The sequence below is a fragment of the Cryptotermes secundus genome, unplaced genomic scaffold, assembly GCF_002891405.2.
Source record: "Cryptotermes secundus unplaced genomic scaffold, Csec_1.0 scaffold896, whole genome shotgun sequence".
NCBI lineage: Eukaryota > Metazoa > Arthropoda > Insecta > Blattodea > Kalotermitidae > Cryptotermes > Cryptotermes secundus.
The window spans coordinates 438,231-462,210 of NW_019738361.1; the positions used below are offsets into that span (position 1 = coordinate 438,231).

At 38.8% G+C, this 23,980-nt stretch overlaps 1 protein-coding gene across 3 annotated transcripts in view; it reads right to left on the bottom strand.

Moving 5' to 3' along the window:
- LOC111870906 (autophagy-related protein 2 homolog B) overlaps window positions 1-23,980 on the bottom strand; it is a 50,546-nt gene that overhangs the window by 25,619 nt on the left and 947 nt on the right. For 2 of the 3 annotated variants that reach the window (XM_033754042.1, XM_033754041.1), the window contains exons 3-20: window positions 23,519-23,671; window positions 21,597-21,699; window positions 18,426-18,645; window positions 17,603-17,961; window positions 15,176-15,330; window positions 14,328-14,475; window positions 13,802-13,896; window positions 11,888-12,170; window positions 10,312-10,468; window positions 9,660-9,817; window positions 9,453-9,576; window positions 8,826-8,926; window positions 7,777-7,960; window positions 6,455-6,555; window positions 5,015-5,169; window positions 2,886-2,930; window positions 2,458-2,608; window positions 1,096-1,265 (exon numbers count right to left, since the gene is read on the bottom strand). In XM_033754042.1, coding sequence (XP_033609933.1) covers window positions 1,096-1,265; window positions 2,458-2,608; window positions 2,886-2,930; window positions 5,015-5,169; window positions 6,455-6,555; window positions 7,777-7,960; window positions 8,826-8,926; window positions 9,453-9,576; window positions 9,660-9,817; window positions 10,312-10,468; window positions 11,888-12,170; window positions 13,802-13,896; window positions 14,328-14,475; window positions 15,176-15,330; window positions 17,603-17,961; window positions 18,426-18,645; window positions 21,597-21,699; window positions 23,519-23,671 — 2,862 coding nt within the window. The remainder of the gene's footprint in view (window positions 1-1,095; window positions 1,266-2,457; window positions 2,609-2,885; window positions 2,931-5,014; window positions 5,170-6,454; window positions 6,556-7,776; window positions 7,961-8,825; window positions 8,927-9,452; window positions 9,577-9,659; window positions 9,818-10,311; window positions 10,469-11,887; window positions 12,171-13,801; window positions 13,897-14,327; window positions 14,476-15,175; window positions 15,331-17,602; window positions 17,962-18,425; window positions 18,646-21,596; window positions 21,700-23,518; window positions 23,672-23,980) is intronic. The other variant, XM_023863535.2, reaches the window with a different exon arrangement.

The following is a 23,980-nucleotide window of genomic DNA, read 5'->3' on the forward strand; positions in this document are numbered from 1 at the left end:
GATCTCGTACCATGTGATTTCTTTCTCTTTCACCGCTTGAAAGCAAAGCTACATGGTTGTAGATTTCTGTCGTCCAAGGAGGTCGTCAATGCCACAAGAGACGCCATACAGGAATTTCCCACCAGTATGTTTCACCAATGTTTTCGGCAGCTATATCAACATTGGCAGACTTGCATAGTGGCCAACGACAACTATTCTGAGGGCTGATGTGGATCTGAGTAAGTGTATGCAAATACCTTGTAATATGATGTGATAAAACCACAGTCCACGAACTTAATGACTGTACCACGTATAACCACAGGGAAGCTATGACACTTTTGCAAACCCCACCAGAATATCAAATGAAAGTTCTGTAAATGATATAGTGTTAACGAAGAGAGTGCTGAGTAAGCTCAGCTTGTCGCTGCTTCTGTCGGTTTCTTGTTTGACTTACTCTTTGAGCCTGAAGATGGAGGTCATCCATTCTTCCAAACTGTGTGGCATTACTACCCAGGAGACTGTATCTTCACTATTAAGAAGTGTTTGAATGATAACAAGAAATGAGAAGTAGCCAGTCAGAACCATATACAGTGAAACCCTGATTTAGCATTCTCGCATTTCTTGTGGTCCCAGCATAAGTACCATATGAACAATGTATATTTTCCTGTATTTCATAAATTTTGCTTTAATAAATAGCCCACATTTACTTTAAGAAATGTTCCTTCTTCATTCATTAATTGAGTGTGATCATGGTTGAAATGGCGCCCAATATTCACATTTTCTCTTTGCCACCAATCATCACTCTCAACCATAATCTTTAACAACTGACATTGTGCACTGAATTTTGTCAACAGTATTTCTTTAATTTATTGTTCGTTATGGCATCCATGAACAAGATGATGCTTACAATTACTGAAAAGGTTAGAATTAGAATTAGTAGTTATATATCATTACTGCATAACCCTTATTTAGTGAAATATATATTTTGTATAAGAAAAAATAGTCCCTTAGTTATGTTATTTTACATGAATTCCATGAAGTAAGATGGTTGGCCTCAGTATGGAACATGACAGTATATGCAAAATGCAAGATACTGTTTACTAAATATCTACATACCATATTGGATGCCAGACTTGCACATGCTGAAAGCTGGATATAATGATTCTTGAAGTAGAGTGGATGCAAGGTCTATTCCTGTTTGACCCTTCCCACTGTACAGGTCTACAGGTGATGACATTTTTGGTTTAGGTGCAGCTGGTTCCCATAGCAACATGTCTGTGTTGATTCTACAAAATAACAGGATACTCTTTTGAATACTTTCTATGTAACTTACAATAAATTTTATAGTGATTGTCCTGAACTGGCAACATTTCCATCTTTATACAGAAGACTGTAGCTTCAGCCTTGCTTATACTTCTCTCAAAAAATGTTCTGATATAAATGTTAAACATAAACCATGCTCTCAGATCCTTTCATTTTGTCTCAAATATCTCACATAAGTTTTATACAGTAAACAAAGACTTTGGGCCTACTTTCTTTATTCTGTAATGGAACATGATATCATGATATCATCATGGTCACATGTCTATCCCTCCCTCTATGAAATTTTGAATGAAATGACAAATTTTCATGAAACTTTGTATGAACACTATGCCACAACCAACTCTTGTCAACCTGATACATTTTAATTCTTTGCTATGAATAATACAAACACAGTGGTTACAGATCTACGAGGTGCTTGTGACAATGGTTAAGGCAGAGTCCAGAAATTTTTTGGCACAGAGTATTCAACAAATATGCAATTTTGCTATGGTATATTTTGTAGAATGCAGAATAGCAACATGGGTGACGAATCACTGCAGCTAGGCATGTGAACTCCGAGGATGGAGACAAATCATACATATACTGTAGCATGTAGACCCAATGCTAGGCAACAACCACGAAGCAAATAACTAGACAATGGTTGTTATTAGCAGTTAATGAGAGTCAGTTTAGTTGTGTTGAGTTGGCTGCTTGGTGAGTGACTGAGTAAGTTGGAGAACTGCTGAGGTTCAGTTGTTGTGAGCTGTTGCTCTGAGAAGCTGGTAGCTGAGGTATGGGGACAGTTCGGGAACCAAGAGTAAGGGGAATGTCTGACGTTGGAAGCCGCTACCGAGCAATGGCTAGTGAAAACATGCCTGTGAACACTAGTTTGTGTGTGTGTTTAACAGCGAACTGTAAAGTGTAGTCACATGCTGTATCAGAGGCCAAATAAATTTGATTATCAACCCAAAACCTGTCTACAGTCACATTCCAATCATGTGGCAATACTTACAATTTTTTGTTTCATCCATTTCTTTAAAAGTTAACAATTTCAAGCATGCTGACGGAAGGCAACATTGAGATCATATTCTGAACTGTATAATTCCAAATTTAAAGTTCTTTTTTAATTTTATTACATAGATTGATGCATTTTTAAGGAAAAATAGGCCTTGTTACCTGTTATATATGAGTTCATACAAATGTTTTGAAGACAGCTGCATGCTGGCACAGGGTAGGGTAATTTCTAATTGAATGCGGCTGTTGCGAGAAGCATAATCAATAAAATCTGCCATCTCCTGCTTATCACCAGGTATCATGAGTTCTTCACCTTAAATGTATATAATAAAACATAATTAAAAGTATATATATACCAGAACTAATCCAATCAGCGAAATCTATGCACCTGTTGATGAAACACACAGAAATTTCAACCAGTAATCATAAAATATATCCTCCTAGCTACACACCCAATCTGTGGTTCTATGACACACGAAAATCTGAATATAATAATTTACTCACGAGATAAAAAGGCCACTAGTTGGGTTCTAAAACAATGACAAACATGATACTGTAAGTAAAAATGTGCAGACAAGAATTCCCTGTACCTTCAGCTGCCTGGTTTGATCTTCCGTGAGGCGTGTCACTTTCATGTATCACCTTCTTTGAACTAAATGGTGAAGGTTCTTTCTGACCAGAACTTTCCAGCGTTTCTATTGAAGTCTGCGGTAGACTCTCTTCACCCTCAGTTTCTCCAATGTCATCTAAATCTCCTCTGTTGCTTTCTGGATACACTTGAATCACTATTCTAAAACATACAAACTTAAAAATGAAAGATCTGAAGTTGTCTCAGACGTGATTATGAAGACCACTGTCTTCTGGAATGGGTCACTGTTCTCTTTAGCATACGTGTGTCAATGTGCTGGAGGAACATGGCACCTCCACCTTCATTATAGGTACCCTACTCTTCTTGCTGCTTGACTTACTCTTTGGAGGAAGCAAATTCCTGCAAAATTTTGGCGAATTTTTACCAGACTTCAAAGCATCACATCCCAGCAGACATTCCCCTTCATAATCATGGAAGTGAGAACTTTCAAATCTCGCTATGAACAACATTTCACATTCTAATAACATACATATGAGAAAGTACTGTCATAATGAAAATGAATACTGTGAAAAAAGCAGTCTTCTGGGAATTGGCACCGTGTATATGTGGTGTTACCGAAGTTTCGGAGGAACGTATCGCCTCCATCTTCAGGGTAGAAGAAAAATATAAGAAATCTGCAAGCGAAGAGACCGTCAGATGCAGTCTGAGTTTACCGGTTCTCACAGTCTCTTCGCTTGCAGATTTCTTATATTTTTTCTTCTACCCTGAAGATGGAAGCGATACGTTCCTCCGAAACGTCGGTTAACACCAAATATACACGGTGCCAAATCCCAGAAGACTGCTTTCTTCATAGTCACTGCCGTGAAAGCCTCAAATCTTACAAAATGAATACTGTCGTGTATAGACTCGTTGGGCATGGACCTCGAAACAAATGGGATGGTGGCTTTTGCTCTGCAATGGTGCAGTCAACACGTTCCTGCTGCAATGGTTACATATGCAATGGGTGAAATGGGGTGGTGTCTACATGGTCCATGCCAAGAGGTTACAAAAGGAGAGAAATGAGGTAACCAGTTCAGTTGAGCTCTTCAAGGGAGGTACAGAAAAGACTGTTCTACAGTTGAGAAGAGTTCTGCACAGGTGGCTGTGAAGACAGGACCTCAGAAAGGGAAGCTGAAGAAGCTCCACTGTTAGAATCTGTTGCTAGGTAACAGCTGTTGGAAATATTGCAGGCTGGAGAAGATTTGTAAAGCGTGAAGATCAAAGATATCGCCGTAATTATTTGTAGTTCCAAGTGGTGCGTATAAGTGGTCGATTAATCAATACAATTTTTTTACATCAAAGTCTAAAACTATTAGTATCCTGTACTTGTAAATATGAAGTTTGTTCCTTGTATCATCACTAGAACAAAATTATGGTGGTACTTCATGAACCATGCAACAAAATGTCACACTTAAAATATGTTTTCTAAAGGATGAGTTCTACATACCTGGGCCAGCCAAAACCCTGTCCACCATGTGGGAGTGAATTGCCATTTTTGTCATCTGCTGATGCATAAATGAAAGGCACCAAGGTGGTAGTATCAGCTTCCTAAATATAAAGGGAGATATACTTATTTATATGTAAGGTACACAGTAAGATTAACATGTTTAATCCTTTATATTCCTATGAAGAGAAAAACACGTACACAACTGCATTTGTCAATAATCATCTACTTGCATGCAGCTGCAACATGTCCATGAGCACCCATCATCTTTGCACGTATGAAAGCACCTGTTTAAAAAATTTTGCTTTACACCTAAGACACTAATTTCTTACTTCCAGCTTTCCTTGATGATGAATTCTGTGTACCTGGCAACAGTCCAGAATTCAGTGTCACTTCCTTGTGGTCCTTTGGGACCATTTCTGCACACACCTTCCTCATGTCAAGATCTTCAGTTAAGATTTTCTTAGATGTTTCTATGTTGATGTTCGCTTGCTCTGCTATGCTCCTGACAGTCAGTTGACGATTTTCACGTGCAATATGACAAACCTTTGCAATGTTTTCTTCAGTTCTTCTCGTTGCTGGCCGTCCTGATCTCTCTTCATCAGTGACACTTCCTCTTCCCTCAGAAAANGGCGTGTCACTTTCATGTATCACCTTCTTTGAACTAAATGGTGAAGGTTCTTTCTGACCAGAACTTTCCAGCGTTTCTATTGAAGTCTGCGGTAGACTCTCTTCACCCTCAGTTTCTCCAATGTCATCTAAATCTCCTCTGTTGCTTTCTGGATACACTTGAATCACTATTCTAAAACATACAAACTTAAAAATGAAAGATCTGAAGTTGTCTCAGACGTGATTATGAAGACCACTGTCTTCTGGAATGGGTCACTGTTCTCTTTAGCATACGTGTGTCAATGTGCTGGAGGAACATGGCACCTCCACCTTCATTATAGGTACCCTACTCTTCTTGCTGCTTGACTTACTCTTTGGAGGAAGCAAATTCCTGCAAAATTTTGGCGAATTTTTACCATACTTCAAAGCATCACATCCCAGCAGACATTCCCCTTCATAATCATGGAAGTGAGAACTTTCAAATCTCGCTATGAACAACATTTCACATTCTAATAACATACATATGAGAAAGTACTGTCATAATGAAAATGAATACTGTGAAAAAAGCAGTCTTCTGGGAATTGGCACCGTGTATATGTGGTGTTACCGAAGTTTCGGAGGAACGTATCGCCTCCATCTTCAGGGTAGAAGAAAAATATAAGAAATCTGCAAGCGAAGAGACCGTCAGATGCAGTCTGAGTTTACCGGTTCTCACAGTCTCTTCGCTTGCAGATTTCTTATATTTTTTCTTCTACCCTGAAGATGGAAGCGATACGTTCCTCCGAAACGTCGGTTAACACCAAATATACACGGTGCCAAATCCCAGAAGACTGCTTTCTTCATAGTCACTGCCGTGAAAGCCTCAAATCTTACAAAATGAATACTGTCGTGTATAGACTCGTTGGGCATGGACCTCGAAACAAATGGGATGGTGGCTTTTGCTCTGCAATGGTGCAGTCAACACGTTCCTGCTGCAATGGTTACATATGCAATGGGTGAAATGGGGTGGTGTCTACATGGTCCATGCCAAGAGGTTACAAAAGGAGAGAAATGAGGTAACCAGTTCAGTTGAGCTCTTCAAGGGAGGTACAGAAAAGACTGTTCTACAGTTGAGAAGAGTTCTGCACAGGTGGCTGTGAAGACAGGACCTCAGAAAGGGAAGCTGAAGAATCTCCACTGTTAGAATCTGTTGCTAGGGAACAGCTGTTGGAAATATTGCAGGCTGGAGAAGATTTGTAAAGCGTGAAGATCAAAGATATCGCCGTAATTATTTGTAGTTCCAAGTGGTGCGTATAAGTGGTCGATTAATCAATACAATTTTTTTACATCAAAGTCTAAAACTATTAGTATCCTGTACTTGTAAATATGAAGTTTGTTCCTTGTATCATCACTAGAACAAAATTATGGTGGTACTTCATGAACCATGCAACAAAATGTCACACTTAAAATATGTTTTCTAAAGGATGAGTTCTACATACCTGGGCCAGCCAAAACCCTGTCCACCATGTGGGAGTGAATTGCCATTTTTGTCATCTGCTGATGCATAAATGAAAGGCACCAAGGTGGTAGTATCAGCTTCCTAAATATAAAGGGAGATATACTTATTTATATGTAAGGTACACAGTAAGATTAACATGTTTAATCCTTTATATTCCTATGAAGAGAAAAACACGTACACAACTGCATTTGTCAATAATCATCTACTTGCATGCAGCTGCAACATGTCCATGAGCACCCATCATCTTTGCACGTATGAAAGCACCTGTTTAAAAAATTTTGCTTTACACCTAAGACACTAATTTCTTACTTCCAGCTTTCCTTGATGATGAATTCTGTGTACCTGGCAACAGTCCAGAATTCAGTGTCACTTCCTTGTGGTCCTTTGGGACCATTTCTGCACACACCTTCCTCATGTCAAGATCTTCAGTTAAGATTTTCTTAGATGTTTCTATGTTGATGTTCGCTTGCTCTGCTATGCTCCTGACAGTCAGTTGACGATTTTCACGTGCAATATGACAAACCTTTGCAATGTTTTCTTCAGTTCTTCTCGTTGCTGGCCGTCCTGATCTCTCTTCATCAGTGACACTTCCTCTTCCCTCAGAAAAACATGTCACCCAATTGTAAACTACTGTTTTCTTAAGAGCATTATCCCCATAAACTTGCATTAACACCTCTCTGATTTCACTTCCAGTCTTGCCAAGTTTAACAATAAATTTAATGTTCATTCATTGCTCTAATTCAAGCTCTGGCATTCTCGTGACAGCACACCAAAACACACTCGTACAATAATAGATATCAATCAGAAAGAGGCTGCCATAGATGAGTAACAACACAGCCATGGAATGCTGATATGCCAACGTCATCAAACCTTACTGAGGTTCTGTTTGCTGCTGCCATGGCAAGCACACAGTGGTGAGTTAGTGAACTTTATTGTAAAACCTTGTATATTAGGTAAATACACAAAAGATAGCATGCAGAAGGGACCTTATAATCAAATCTTACTAAGTGTAAAAATGTTATATTTTTTTTATAACAACATTCTCAGCCATAAAAAAACGTAGAAGAAATGAAAGAATTATACATTTCTCCCCCTTCCAAAATTATAAGCAGTAATACATAAAGGAAATACAGGAAGATATATAAATAAAAGCTACAATTCTATACAAAGTCAATTAGACCAAATACTTGGTAGGCTGATGATAATGAATGAACATGTCATACATATACAACTTTTCTTCTTTAAATTATTTACTTACCAACTAGTCTTGCTCTGAGAATTACTTAACTACAATGTACTTACCTGGAATAGTCCACTGATGTCCTTGCACTGAATTTCAAATCTCTTGCAAAGTTCTCGACTGTCTATCAAGGAATGAAATGAGGTATCACTCAATTCAAATACGAGGAAGTCTTTCCTGACTGAGCGCCTCCACCAAGGCGGACGGTCCATGTCATGTATAGGCCGCAGATCTGGGGTAGGAAACCTATTAAAATTAATTTCATTGTGAAGTAAATGTAGGTGATACCAATAATTATGGTTACGATGGGTGGAAAGTTTTCAGAAGTATTCTCCATTCAGATTTCCTGAATCTACTAAATTCTACTGATCACGTTCCTGGATAAGACATGATTTATCTACATGGAAAGCGGCCTCTGTAGTCTAGGGGTAACGTTCCCACCTCATGACTCAAGGTACGCGGGTTCAAACCTGGCAGAGGTCGTGGAATTTTTAAGGGCGGAAAAATTCAGGGAACAAGTCCTCCGGGAGGGACTTTAAGATGTGGGTCCTGTGTCGTAGATTTACAGCACGTAAAAGATCCTCATGTCTCTAGGAGACCTATGAGCTAAATTAGGCAAAAAAAAAATTCCCGGCCAAGTAGTTTCCAACGCCTCTGGTAGATGGGTGAAGTATCAGGTAGAGGGCCGACCTCATTGGCTGAACGGGGCTGATAGGACGCACCAGTACCGGTAGGGTATGGCAACTGGTAGAATATCAAAGGGGGACGTACAATAGACTATTAGTCGTGGTGCATGGGGAAACCCACCCCCTCTAATAATAATAATAATAATAATAATAAAATCTACATGGAAGCAAATGGAACAGATCATGACAGAACTGCTAATTTGCACAGATTATGATAACGAGTAGGCTGGTATCCATGGTGAAAGATGCATGCCCTGGAAAAAATCTGAATTTGCAAGGTCACAAGTTTCCCTTTCACACTGAAATTTACATACAAATTAAAAACCAAATAGGTATTTTGAGCTCAAGTGGAAGTTTCTTTGTATGGATATGTTAAGAAACATAAGAACAGTGACATAATAAGAGGATTTGCATGCCTGTCATACCTGAGCTTCAGTGTGAGCAAGGAACAAGACCCATTTAGATCCATCTTGCTGTCAGACAATGAGGGATTCTCCACAGCTTGATAGAAACAAGACTGATGGTTCTGAAATGGAGATAAAATCAACAATTTTCTCACGTACTTCAAAAATATTTCATATTTGAAGATATTTAATTTTCCTCTACATTTTGCTCTGACAAATGTTTAGGAAGTTCTGATTCATTGCTATTAAAATGAAAGCTTACCACTGAACCCTATACTGAAACACTTCTACCCAATAAATGCACTGATGTTGATGCACATGTCTTCAGGAACAGTATTTGAACATCCTGGCTACTACAAATGTATGAATACACAATCTGATAGCAGCATAAAGGAGGTGGCATTTCCTTTTCGTTTCTAATGACAGAACACTGAAGAGATTGATCACAGCAAAAAATTGGGATTTACAGCAAAATGCAGGATACTGTACAAATAGTTCTGACTTCAAAAGTGATTTGGGCAGAAAACATGTAAAAGAATTTGTATTGAATACAGATGATCTTCAACTCAACGCCTTCTGCACCAGATGTCAAGATAAAATCACTGCAGATATTTCTCATATTCACACTTGAGATATCTATATTCTTACATCTCTCATGTGCCCTGAAGCAAATTTGGTGTTCCTTCTGCAAAGTGGCTGTGGGTTCAGTAAAGCTGTGATACGATCTACAATCGAAACATCAATTTCAGAGCAACAGGGCTGAAGTGTTATCCTGAAAGCAAATATAAACAATTAACACATGTATGTAAGGAGAACTGTTAAAGAAGAACTGGATTATAACGTGTTCCAACATACGAGACATCTGTGCGAGGATGACTGTAACGTTTGGTCTGCCCCTGACGTACTGTCTTCTCTGAGTATTTGAAATGCAACTTCAAATCAGGCTGGGAGGCCAGACAATGTCCAGCCTGTGGATCATCTTCACTCTTAACACTCCGTTGGAATTTCAGCAACTGAAAGACAGGTATCATAAGCTTATGTACTAGGGGACTGCAGGAAATGAGATGACTACACCTATTCCTGTTTTTTTTTTATGATTTCCTTTAGATTTTCCACATGAAACTGATCATCCCACAAGCAGCAGCTGTCACATCTCTCTCTCTGTAGTGCCTATGTGCACAGAGAGAGTGGGAGAGAAATGACACCCCTTAGGAAAAACACTTGGCTGGTTAATGTAATTTGCACTAGCAATAAAAGCTAAATATGAAATCTGAGATTCTGATGGTGTTGGAAATTTATATTGTAGTCTTCTGTGTTATGACACTATGCGGTTTTCCTTATTGGTTACCAATATTTCAGAGGAACTCACTGCCTTCACCTTCTACAATGAGGATGGTGCTGACAGGTTTCTCCAGAATGCTGATAACCACACAAGGTTGCATGATGTCATAACCCACAAGATGGCAACCTAAACTAACACTAAACTTCATCATGAAGTTCTACTTACATTAACATATTCCACATTGGCTGTTTGAGAAGGTGTTTTCTTGTCCACAAGGCACTCCAACACCTCAATGCTAGCAGCTGTCACACTGCCACTCATTAAATTGGCATGCGATGTCTTCTTTTCATTACCTTCCACTATCACTGGTGCTGCCAGGAGCCTGTTATAAACAACTGACATTAAAAAGGAAAACTTTACACTACTGAAGAATAGGCATTCCACAGTAAGAAGTTACACATGCCACCAATATCAGTCTCTGTCACTTAAATCTGGGTGAGTCACCTTAGTCCCAAGTCTTCTCCATATTTCTCTATTTACCATTTAACATTTCTCTTTCATCTATATCTACTCATTAGTTTCTCAATTTTATTTATCTTCCTTCATTCAATTTCTCCACCTAATTCTTTGTTTAAACTTTTTCCTATCTGATGCTCAAGGGAACTCACTTTGTCAGATTTGAGGTTGACACATTGGCGACTAAAAATTACTGCTTTCTGGGATGTGACAGATGTGAACTGGCAGATCATTACCAACATTCCTCCAAAAGAACGGTGAATATCTCCTTCGTTATTCAGCGACATATCCCAGAAGATAGTAATCTTCCAGGAAACCTATCAATGCCGAGGCCAGTCTGGATATGCTGGTACCTACAGTGGTAATGGGGTTGTCCCAGCTCATGGATGTAAGGTTCAGAATTTAGCTGCTACTAACTGCGATCACTCATGGTAGTACACATTATACACACAACTTGTCTGCATTGTGGTAACATTTCACATGTCTATTTGGCACTGAGCATATTGGTCCAGGCAGTAATATATTGGATTTGTATCTTGAATGTGCATGGCTTGAATATCAGCCTGCGTGGTAACTACCCCAATTGAGGTCTGCTGGTCCTTTTCTGTCCCTCATGGTAAATGCTGGGACATTACTTCAAACCAAGCCGTGGCTGTTTCCTTCCACATCCCTTCCAGTACACCGTCACTGTCACAATTATCCTCCACTCAACATTACACAGGCTAAGTTATAAAACAGCGTCCTTAAATAAATCACAAATAAATAAACTGTATCTTGGTAGGTACCTAATATGAATCTTGGCTAGGTTATCAGACACCATGAAGGAGACTTTCCTTGGTTTTCTTCAGCTTCTCCAAGCGAATGCTAGGATACAAATATTATGTCCTTGGATATTATCCATCGTTGTCTTTATGTAAAAACCGTCCTGTTTATTTTCAAAACACAACGTTTCAGAGACTGGCTTCTCTCTCCATCTTCAGGTAAAACCTACTCAGCTGGGCCAAATAGCTAGTCCCTATCTCCGGAACGCTGTGTTTTGAAAAATAAACAGGGCGGTTTTTAGATAAAGACAATGATGGATAATGTCCAAGAACATAATATTTGCACTGATGTACCATCGTCACAAACTTTTAGATCTTAAATGCCAGGATAGTTACCTTGCTATAGACCACAGCCATCTCACTATTAACGTCTATCTTCCCATCTAATTCCATCTTCTACAACCTCAGCTGATGGAACACAACGAGTAACAAGCATCAGCAAATCTATCAATCAGAATACTTGCCTGATATGGTTAAGCTGACATGCGCTAAGAAATGCATTCTTGGCTGCGTTGAAGTCCTTGTTGCCATACCCTGTGACAGCAAACAATCCAAGCTCATCAAAGAAGTCTTTTGAGATGGCTTTCATCTGTTGCACAGACGATCTTGCCAGACTGCTGCCATCGCTTTCAACACACAGCGTTAAAATGTCATCATGAAGTAACACTGTGGCCAAGCTACTTAAACGGATATGAAAGTGGCTTACTTCAGCAGTTGGGTCTGAGTCCAGCACTGAGTTACCAGACTCTGCAACAAGGAAAAGAGTTTCATTTAATATCACACAAGCTCTTGAATTTAAATATTTACAAAATTTAATATGAAAAAATAAATGGCAATAGAAATTTTGGAAGTACAACATGTTGGTTAAATTAATATTAAAATATAGTAGTGGGACATGAATGAGGAGTAAAAAGTGATAAAATAAAAACAGAAGGGTTTGAGTATGCCAAGGACCCTGAGAGCTATACCAGCGGTAGCGTAGCTACTNTTTGGCTGACCAAGTCACAAACAGTCTTACCTACATGTAAACGAAATCGAACCCAGTGCCATGATGAAGGGTTTTATTGTTCAGAGCCAACAACTGGACCTCTGACTTGAACTTGCGTGTGTTTGTTTTGGTTTCAAACTCAACGTCTAACCGTCAGCACTTCTAAAGTGAGCACGTGTCTTGCGTCCAGTATACTGGACTTTCGGCATCTTCGAGGTCACAGTTACCGTCCGGTATACCGGACTTTCGGTCGTTAAAGGTTAATATCCTTGGAGATACATAGATTGAGTGGGATGGGAAGAAGATGAAAAGAAAGAAAGAAATAAAGAGATAAGAAAAGGAGGTGAAATACCTCAGAAAACTGAGGATGATATCACAACTGAAGACTGTTACAGGAAGAGATAGAAAGACTATGTGGATTGAGTTCTGAGGTTCTCACAAAGATGAAGATTACTGCTTTTTTAAGATCTGACCCTCACAGTCTGGTACATATTACCAGACTACATGGTGTAACAACCCAAAGGACAGCAATCTTGATACAGATAGAAACATTGAAGCTAGATGGGTCAAAAATAACAGAATAAATAAACTTACATGGTAAAGATGATACAAAGGTGATGTCATAAAGAGAATTTTGAGACTGGTATGGGCATTAAGAACATATTCCACAAAACCAAGAAGAAAAGTTTTTGTCATGTGATAAATGTGTCAAACTGAACATACAAGGACATACAACCAATCCTTGGTATGCAGTGTTCTTATAAGTGAGTTACACCAATCACAGGTAAAAGCCACAAATACAAAACATTCTGCAATATTAGTCACAGCAAGTAGAAGTAACCATTCTTCAATCTGATAACAGTTGCTTCCTTTGACAACATATAGTAGCTAAAGCTACAAGGGAAATAACATTCAAATTAAGAAATTTAAATGTAATGATGTAACTACACGAAAAAAAGCATGGAATAAACGGGACAGATATAGTTTTTTACACCACAAAAACATCCTGCATCCCTTATTGTTTTTTATGTAAGAGCTGGTATAGTTCAGTAGGTACAGGTGGGATATGGCCTGGATGGCTGGGGTTTGATTTCAATCAAGGGCAAGAGATTTTTCTCTACTTCACAGCATCCAGAACGGCTCTGGGGCCCACCCGGCCTCCCATCCAATGGGAAACAGGGGCTCTTTCCACAGGAAGTAAAGCAGTCGAGTGAAGTGGACCACTTAGTGTCAATGTCAAGAACAGTGGAGCTAATCTCCACCCCCCCACCCCTACATCTCCATGTGGTGCTTAATTAATTGAGAACAGGAAAAAGTTTACTGCTACATTTTCACTCTTTTGAATTTACAACTTTCTAAGCTGCTTGTCCCAAGTCCCTTAAGAAGTTACCTTTATGAGACTTCTTTCTTCTGCGATTTTGAATCCTCTGATGAAATGGTGAATTCTGCATTGTAGCAGATCCAGGGAGACTGCTTCCTGAGAACCTGCAACAGAATTCAAACAACTCTCATGAATGTAATATGAAATGTAGTATCAATCAGACATTAACATGATAAGTTAAAAAGATATATTTCGTATATTTTCACCTATTGGCTAAAGCATGATTTTCTTGTAATTTCTTCAATATTTTTAAATATCATTAAATACTGTGTTCTTTATAACTGATTAACCATCTTTCTAAAGTTAGCTGCACAAAATTTTGAACACCCTTCTCGCTTCTCCCATCTCAGATACGTGTCCAACCTGTCACACCAAGTTCGTCCTTTCAAATTCCTTATAATAGCAGGGCAGGGCAGTTTCCCTGAATTCAGAGAAGCTTACCTCTTATAGGCCTCATATTTATCTTTCATTAAAATTCTTTTATTACTATTCACAGGTACAGTTTCACATTACTCTGTACATTTACTCAAGGTACCTGTGAGAAGGAGAAGAGGCCACAGATCCAGATTTGCTGGCACTGCTGGCTGTTGATGAGATGGAGCCTTCCATACTAGTAGTGTCTGATAACAGACTTTCGCTCATACCTCCACCACGCATAGGTAGAAATTCTTCATCACTGTCATCTGTAAAAGTACAGACTCATTCTCAAGATGGTTATGGAACTTGTAATGGATGATTACTGGTGACAGGAAGTGACATATTAAGTTGTGCCACAAGTCAGGTAATCAGTCACCAACATCTCACTGTGGCAGACTAAGTCACAATATGATGTAATACACTATAAGGAAACTAATTTAAATAAAACATGGCTGGACTTAAATGACCATAATATATAATCATCAAGCATTCATTTCTCCAAATTGGAGTACAACTTTCAACTGATTCATCTCCTTGGGCTTCTCACTCTTCACTTATTCAAATTATAGCTTATTAATTTCTTCAATGCCTGAATGTCACATGAGCCAGGGTAGTGGAGTCAGTATAGTGATTGCCTATGGGCTGAACGACTGAGAGGTCGGAGTTTGAGCCCCACTAGGGTCAAGAATTTTGTCTTTTCCACGTTGTCCAGACCAGACCAGACCAGGGACCCAGCCAGCTTCATAGCCAATGAGTACTGGGGGTTCTTTCCACGGGAGTAAAGCAGCAGGGGCATGAAGCTGACCACTCATCTCCAGCTAGTGCAGAGGTCAAGAAAATGTGGATCTATACATCCACTCCCCTATACGTCTTCATGGCATAGTGCTTAATTAGCTAAGCACAGGGACAGCTTTACCTTTACCTGAATGTCACTTGTGGCCTTTATCTCACACCGCACTGGCTTACCTAATGAAGCAGTAGACCATCCCTGTGTATACTGCAACCCCTTTGTGTGCAATGTTGGCATAGGGTGTAGCTGCTGTTGAAGCTCCTGTTCTACCCTTCGGAAGTCGGCACAATCCATTGGCTTCTCCATGCATCGGGACCTTGGTGCTACATTACTAACAACAAAATAATACTAAAAATACACATAACACAAAACATCATCTAAATTCAAACTAAGAAATCAGCAGCAATGGACACCTGCTAAATTTTATATGCATTTTACACAGAGATAACTCAGGCAAAGATAGTTATCCCTGTGCTTAAATGAGTGCCACACTATGAAGAGCTATGGGGGAGTGGGGATACAACTCCACAGATTCTAAATATCAGTCTTTAATGGAGCGTTCAGCCATTAACATGAACGTCATGAAACTAAAAACTTAAAAAAATACGAAGAAAAAATATATACAATTCATTCCAACAAATGTTTGACCTCAAAGAAATAACACTTCAACATTGACTATTAATGCCAACCCTTTAATTACTTCAAGCATTAATTAAAAAATGAATTAAGCTTCTTTCAACATGAGAAAAGTATAATGAAACAACTTTAATCATATAATTAATATATCTGATGATGACTGTGTGAAGCCAAAACACACTGTGAACAAATAAGTGAATGTACCACGACAGTGAAGATCAAACCAATTGGGATTTTCGTAACATAAACAAATTTGTAAACATTTACAGTAAGATCCTCTGTACAGCTTATGCTCATCAATAAAATTTATCTGTAAAGGAGAATGAACCAGAATAATCTAATTTAAATCCAATTCCTTCTCAATAAATACTCTTATTACCAATGAGCTATTACTGCACACACACAGAAAAGAAAGTGAATTGAACATATCTTTATTATTCATTACATCTGCAGCAGCAAAATTCATTTTATGAAACACAGTCACTCCAGAACAGTACAAGAAATCAATCCAGAGGGGAGAGGGGTGTGCATGCATGTGCGTTTCTGATTACAGAAAGAAACTTTTAATATGCATGTTCTGAGTACTGTGAAATTTCATGAATAACTGGCTATTCTGCGTGGCTTTTCATAGTTTTCCTCAGCCCCTTGTGGAAGATGATCGGACGGTTTCTAATATTAGGCCATGATTCTTCCTCCCACATCCTTTCAATTCATTGATCACTTATCATCCTATTGTTCAGTGCTACAAAGACATGAATAAATGAAAATAAAAATATGAAGAAGGGTTAGTTATCAAACTACGGATGTTTAATGGAACTTGGTGGCCTCCTTAGTCTAGGGGTAACGTTCCCACATCATGACTCAAGGTACGCGGGTTTAAACCCGGTGGTCATGGAATTTTTAAGGGCGGAAAAATTCAGGGAACAAGTCCTCCGGGAGGGACTTTAAGCCATGGGTCCCATGTCGTAGATTTACGGCACGTAAAAGATCCTCATGTCTCTAGGAGACCTCTGAGCAAAATTAGGCAAAATGTTTCCTGCCCAAGTAGTTTCCAATGCCTCCAGTAGATGGGGAAGTTATCGGGTACCAATGCCAGTAGAGGGCCGACCTCGCTGGCAGAAAGGGGAGAGTTATCAGGTACCGCTGCCAGTAGAGGGCCGACCTCGCTGGCAGAAAGTGGAGATAGCGGGCACCAGTATCGGTAGTGTATGGAGGCAGTAGAAATTAAAAAGGGGGACATACAATAGACTATTAGTCACAGTGCATGGGGAAACCCACCCCCTCTATACTGAATAACTGAATAATGGAACTTCGTCTCTGACATTATAAAGGAAGAACAGACTGATGGTGTCTGAGAACAGTGTGCTGAGAATATCTGGAACATAGAGGGATGAAATAATAGACAGTTGGAGACAACTGCACAGTGATGAGTTTCATAACTGGGACTCTTTTGTCATATATAATTAGAATGATCAGGTCAAAGAGGATAAGATGGGCAGGGCATGTAGAATGCATGGGAGCAAGAAGGAATGCATACAGGGTTCTGGTGGGAAAGCTAGAAGGAAAGAGACCAGTAGGAAAGCCTAGACATAGGTGGAAGGATAATATTAAAATGAATTTTAGGGAAATAGGATGGGGTGGTTTAGAGTGGATTCATCTGGTTCAATACAGTGACAACTGGCAGGCTTGTGTGAACACAATACAGAACTTAGGGTTCCATAAAATGTTGGGAAACTGAGTATCTGAACTGGTAGCTTCTCGAAAAGGACCCAGTTCCATGGAGTTAGTTTGCCAGTTAGTTAGTTGGTTAGTTAGGTAAATAGTTACTTAGGCATTTCATCAATATTTCAAAAAAGCACAGTACCTTCCACCGAAGTACTTTCATATGAACCACAACTAATCACAAAACATTATTTAAAATCACAAAACCTTATTTCAAACCACACTGATATTCAATTTTGTCTTACTTGTTTTGTGTAAATTTCCTATACCTGGTATCCTCCAGGTCAGGAGTAGCCAGGCCATGAAGAAGTTCAATTAGAACATGAAGCTGACGAGGAGACAAAAAGGTGGTCAAAGAACCGACGTTCACTTCCAGGTCCACTTTGGGTCCCACAACACCCTCGCTGTGCTTTAGTTTCAGTCGAATTTCCTGACGACCCGCCAGTTTTCCAAACAGGATGGGGTCTGGCTCCAATGATAGGTTAGAATGATGATGAGAGGTCCTTTCATTAATAACAGACTCCTGAATTGAGGCTACGTGAGAGCCACAAGGTGATTGAGAAGCTGGAGTAACAGGAGCTGTTCCAAAATTTGAGTCTGAATTCTGAAAGCCAAACCATAAATAAAATTATGTGCACGCGGTAGCATAGTTGGTTGAGGCACCATGCTACAAGCTGGAAGGTCGTGGGTTCAATTCCCGATGAGGAAGATTTTTTTCAATTGACTTAATCCTTCCAGCCGCACTATGACCCTGGAGTCAACTCAGACTCTTAACAGAAATGAGTACGAGGAATTTTCCTGGGGGGTAAAGGGTGGCCAGCACACAAGGCTGACAACCTTACCGCCATCTATAAGCCGACTGTCTAGAAAATGTGGGAACCTCAATATCTCACAACCCTATGGGCCTCCACAGCCTGTTACAGGGGTACCTGATGGTTTAAGCAGAGGATGAAATACCATATTTGATATAATTCTGTCACTGTCCACCTAGTGACCTAAAATAGTTGGTAACACAAATGTAACTGTATACTTACATCTAATTATATGACAGCAATACTTGATTCTGACCTTAGAATCTGGAGTCGAGCTGCTTGATAGTGACATGACTGATCTGGAGAATGTTCGAGCACGAGATGGGAATTCATCTGTATACATTGTGATACCCTCTAAATAGAACTTTCTGGCAGAAAAAGCTGCTACGTGATACATTTTGTTTCCTTGCTGCAAGTACGTTTCACCAGCAGTTGGATTTGGTGGGTCTGTCCCAGCCTCATCAAAGTAGTCCACACTGCAGAAACAGCAAAATATAAACACAATTAAGTGCCTCCTTAAATTATATTAATTTACATCTGCAAAACAGATCATACACATATATTCAAAGACACTAGGATTTTTAAACACACTTCATTTTTTTCATCCTGTAGATTAATATACAAGTACAATGATACAGGATATGTCAGAGTGAGAAAACAAATATGACAATCATACCTACTGCTCAATATAACAAGAGAGACAGGCAACAACATATGATGCTATTACAGAAAAGTATACAACCTTAAACAAAATTATTCAGTAAAGAATACACAGTCTAGAATGCAAAAGTAAACACAACAGAAAACAGAAGGAATTATGGTAAGTAAAGAAATTATTATTACATTATACTTGTAATTAAAATATACAAATAAACAGTGTAAAATACATAACTTAAACTTACTATGCAAACTATGTACACCATATTTTTCCTTACTTGAGAAACCAATGTTCATGAGATCACTATGGAGATAGTACTGCAATGAATAATAGCAAAATTCTGTGAAAAATTCTTCCAGTTTCCTCTTACAGAGGCAGTCTTTCTGTTTTTGTTCAATGCTGTTAAGTAGTATATTATAAAATTCACATCCTGAAGCTACTACCCGACATTTATAAAGTTTCAGATTGTATCACTGCAGCCGCTAACCTGAGTTGTTTCTTTGTATAATGTCCACTAATAATCACGGCGATTCTAAACTACTGTCAGGGTTTCCATGGCCTATTATTTTTCAAACCAGAAACAACAAAATAAAACTGCTTATATTTTCTCCCGGTCATCATCGTGGTGAGTACAGCAGTGTCAAATAAAACTTTTTGAGTCACTCTTTCATATTCCATATGCAGTTTTATTTTTTCTTTTGTTTTGAAAATTACAGGTCATAGAAACCCCGACAATAATTTCGAATCACACTGTATGTTTCTACTTCCTGAAAGATGTCGAACACAACATAATAGTTAGTTAGTTATTTGGAGAGGGTGGGTTTCCCCATGCACCACGACCAGTTTGATCTATTGTGCTTCCCTCTATGATATTCTACCAGTCTCTTTACCCTACCGATAAATGGTGCGTACCATCAGTCCCACCGAGCAAGCGAGTTCGGCCACTTGCTTAGCGGTGTCTATAATGCTTCCCCCATCTATCGGAGGCCTTAGAGGCTATTGTTGGGTGGGAAACATCCTGGAATTTGGCTCAGTGATCCCCTTTGGGGATATGAGGTTCTTTTACGTGCCGTAAAGTTACGACACGGGACACACAGCTTAAAGTCCCTCCCGGAGGACTTGTTCCCTAAATTTTTCCTCCCTTAAAAATTCGACGACCTCCACCGGGTATTTGAACCCGCGTACCACGAGTCATGAGGTGGGAACGTTACCTCTAGACTACGGAGGCCACTTAACATAAATACTATACACCACTATCTTTATTGTGATGTTTAACACAAACATATGCTTCATATGTGATTCAGAGGTGTTATAATCTATCCTCACCTCAAGTTTCATATTCCTAGCTGTAACATTTCATTAGGTAGTAGCAGCAAATGTACATTTTATGTGGCTGCCCTGTTATCATTTCATATTCTCAAACAACTGACTTTTCCTAAAGTTGCATACCTTCTGAACATCTTACATTGCATAAAATTCAGGATGTTACATTAAATGGCACTACTGTCACATCCACCTCAGAAGAGAAGCGATGTGCAAACCAGACTGGTGACGAGTGGAAATTATACTGACAGTAAAACACCACAGAAAGTAATACGGGCTCAATTACATATCTGGTGCCACAAAAATAACTTAAATACAAAAACTCTAAAGGGCATGAACATAACATTTTATAAAACAATGGCAGTTTCACTTAGGTTGTATAGTTATGATATAGTGACAAAATGAGAATTTGTATTTTAAAATAAAAAGGCTCTTGGGGCATTTCAAACCAGTGACAAGCAGCAAAATGAACAGAAATGAGGCAAATTAAACACCTTTGACCTAAACCAGAAGACAAGAAACAACCGTTCATGTTAAAAGATACCTGAAATAAACATTAAAAGTACAGTGCAAATGGAAAAAGAGATCTATAAAATCTTCTATGGAGATGGACCAATCATAAATGCTCATGAAAATCTGGAATCAAAACACAACAAAAAACATAATTCATTGCACTGAAGAACAAGGAACTGCCAGCAGACTTTATCATCTCTCTGTATTTTGCATATCACTCCCTTTACATTCACTGCTAAACCTGTCCATCTTTTGAAGCTGTCAAGTTTCGTAAAAAAGAAAATAGTCAGCCACTTTTGTTACCTTAATAATTACAAATTTAACAGGAACTGCACAGTGAAACGGTTAAATTAATCACCATTCTCATTGCTATGTCACATTGTCAGCAGGAGTGAATGAGTTCACACTCTTTATGATTTCTCCAGTCTTTATTTTTCTCACTTTACAGCCAGAAGTTCTGGCATAAGGCAGAAAAATGACAAACATTATAATGAGATTTTACACATAAATAAATTCACACAAAAGTGGAACAATGTAAACTGAACCTACAGACCAAAATGGGCAAGTTAAAAAGNAAAAAAAATTAAGCTATCCCTGTAACAGGCTGTGGAGGCCCATGGGGTTGTGAGACGTCGAGGCTCCCACATTTTTTAGACAATCGGCTCATAGGTGGTAGTAAGGTTGTCAGCCCTATGTGCCAGCTGCCCTTTACCCCCAAGAATATTCCAACAATATTCCTGGTACTCATTTCTATTAGACGCTGCGTCGACCCCAAGGCCATAGTGCAGCTGGAAGGATTAGGTAAACTGAAAAAAATCTACCTCATCAGGATTCGATACTGTGACCTTCCGGCTTGTAGTATAGTGCTTCAACCAGCTAAGCTACTGGGTGCCCCCCAAATGGGTAAGAACTGTAGGAATTTATAGTACTTACTTCTTTATTCTGAACTCAACTGCAACTCCAGAGTTACTGTCCTTTGGCACATGCTCTAAACGTATAACAGTATCTGCAAACTTGACTTTTACACGACTCAAAACTGGAAAAGAAATCACGAACTTTCATTACGGCCTGCAATTTTAGGTAACTGCTTCAGAAAACACTTCAGTCTTGTTCAATCTTACATCATCAGATCTGTCTGTACATGTAAGGAGAATATATATGCAATCAGAATACCAAAGAGAGTAAGATTCTGTGGCTTCTATTTACCTAAAAAGCAAAAACAATTAAGTAATTCTAATATATACAGATTTATATGTGTATATATTAGAATTACTGAATTGTTTTTAGGAGAATAGAAGTATTCTTGGGCCCACAAAATTTTACTCTGTTTGGTATTCTGATTGCATATATACACATATAAATCTTAGGAGCCAGGATAGCGTAGTCGGTATAGCGACTGGCTATAGGCTGGATGACCGAGGGGTTGGAGTTCAAGTCCTGGTATAGTCAAGAATTTTCTCTTCTTCACATCGTCCAGACCGGACCTGGGGTCCACCCAACCTCCTATCCAATGGGTACTGGGAGGTAAAGTGGCCGGGGCGTGAAACTGACTACTTACCTCCAGTTAGTGCCGAGGTCAATAAAAAGCGGAACTATATATCCACTCCCCCATGTGACGTCATGGCATAGTGCTTAATTAGTTATGCACAGGGACAACTTTAACTGTTACACATATAAATCTGCAGTTTTCTGTGGTTTAAATTTATGTTCTGATGTGCAGCCTCTGTCTGAAGGTGTTTTTATGGAACCCCAAGGTTCACCACTGTGTACATCAGCACCCTCAATTAGACTCTATCCTGAGCCAGTTAAAATCAGTCCATACAGTTACTCAGAGTATAGCTTATCAAATCAATCTTACTTCTTTTTTTCACAGAAGTTCATTATGAGGTCACGGTTCATATTCATAAGACAAAAGCATTATATTTAAATAACAGACCAGAGTGTCATGTTGTGATGCCATTCCATAAGGCAAAGCTGTCCCTGTGTTTTAATTAATTAAGCACTATGCCATGAAGACATAACAGGGAATGGATGTATAGCTCCACCATTCCTGACCTTGGCACTAGATGGAGATGAGTGGATAGCTTTATGTCCTGCCTGCTTTACTACCAGGGAAATTATCCCCGGTATCCATTTAATAGGAGGCTGGATGGAACCATGGGCTGGTCTCGGGGCTGTGGAGAAGAGAAAAATCTTGCTCCTGCTGGGAATCGAACCCCAGTTGTCCAGCCCATGGCCCGTCACCATACTTAGTTATTCTGGCTTCAGTGCTGTTCTATAATTTGTGTTTACTACATCAGACTGTCACTACACATGACATTGTTTAGTAATCATTACAGTCACAAGTTTCTATAAAAGGTCGACCAACTGGTAGCAACATGTAGCAGCAATACATTACACATAAACTATAACAGTTTATTTCCAACAATGACTGTGTGGTAACAGCTTAATATATTAAATTTAAATTACTCATTATTATAATTAGGTAAACATTTTCTTCTACTTAAATGTCTAAGATTTTGTTTGCACTTAAAATATGATATAAAACCTCAGACAATGCAAATATTAACTCAATTCTTGCAGAATAAAAATATCTGCATTTATTATGTAACAATAATATATCGAAAATAATATTCTATTTCTAGCATAAACATGCAACTTGCACAATTATATTTGGTTGCAACCAATTACTAATGTCAAAATTAAGTGACTAATCAATATAAATTTACATATGAGAACCACATACTGCTGAACAGCATTCACACATATCAAAGACATTCCAATTATGTTCTATTTTAATTTAGCAAAACATGCAACCCGATATAAACACAATTTATAATGGGCATGAAACATACTTGAGTCAATGGCTTGAGCAAAGAGTTCAAGTCCTTCCAATGGCTGAGATTCTTGTGCATCATTTCCGTCCGAGGAACCTTGCTTTAAACATTCCTCAGCAAGCTGCATGCTGCTTGTCATACTACTCCACATGGATTCAAACATGGATGCACCTGAAACAATATTTCGCTTCAAACATGCACTGCCTGCATCATGGGTCAACACTCTTTAATACCAAGCCTAGACAACAACTTTATAATATTTACCACTAAACAATTTTCACTGAATTGAGGGTTTATTTATAGTTACATAACAAATACTGAAACCTAAGAAGATGACTTTTTCTGGTGACACCATGTAATCTGGCAAAGAGCACCAAAATACACACTTCGTATTTATTTTATTTAAAACTGTGAACACAATTAATTTGTGAAACAATAATTAGTATACAAATTATATGGGCTGGAAAATATATATAAGTT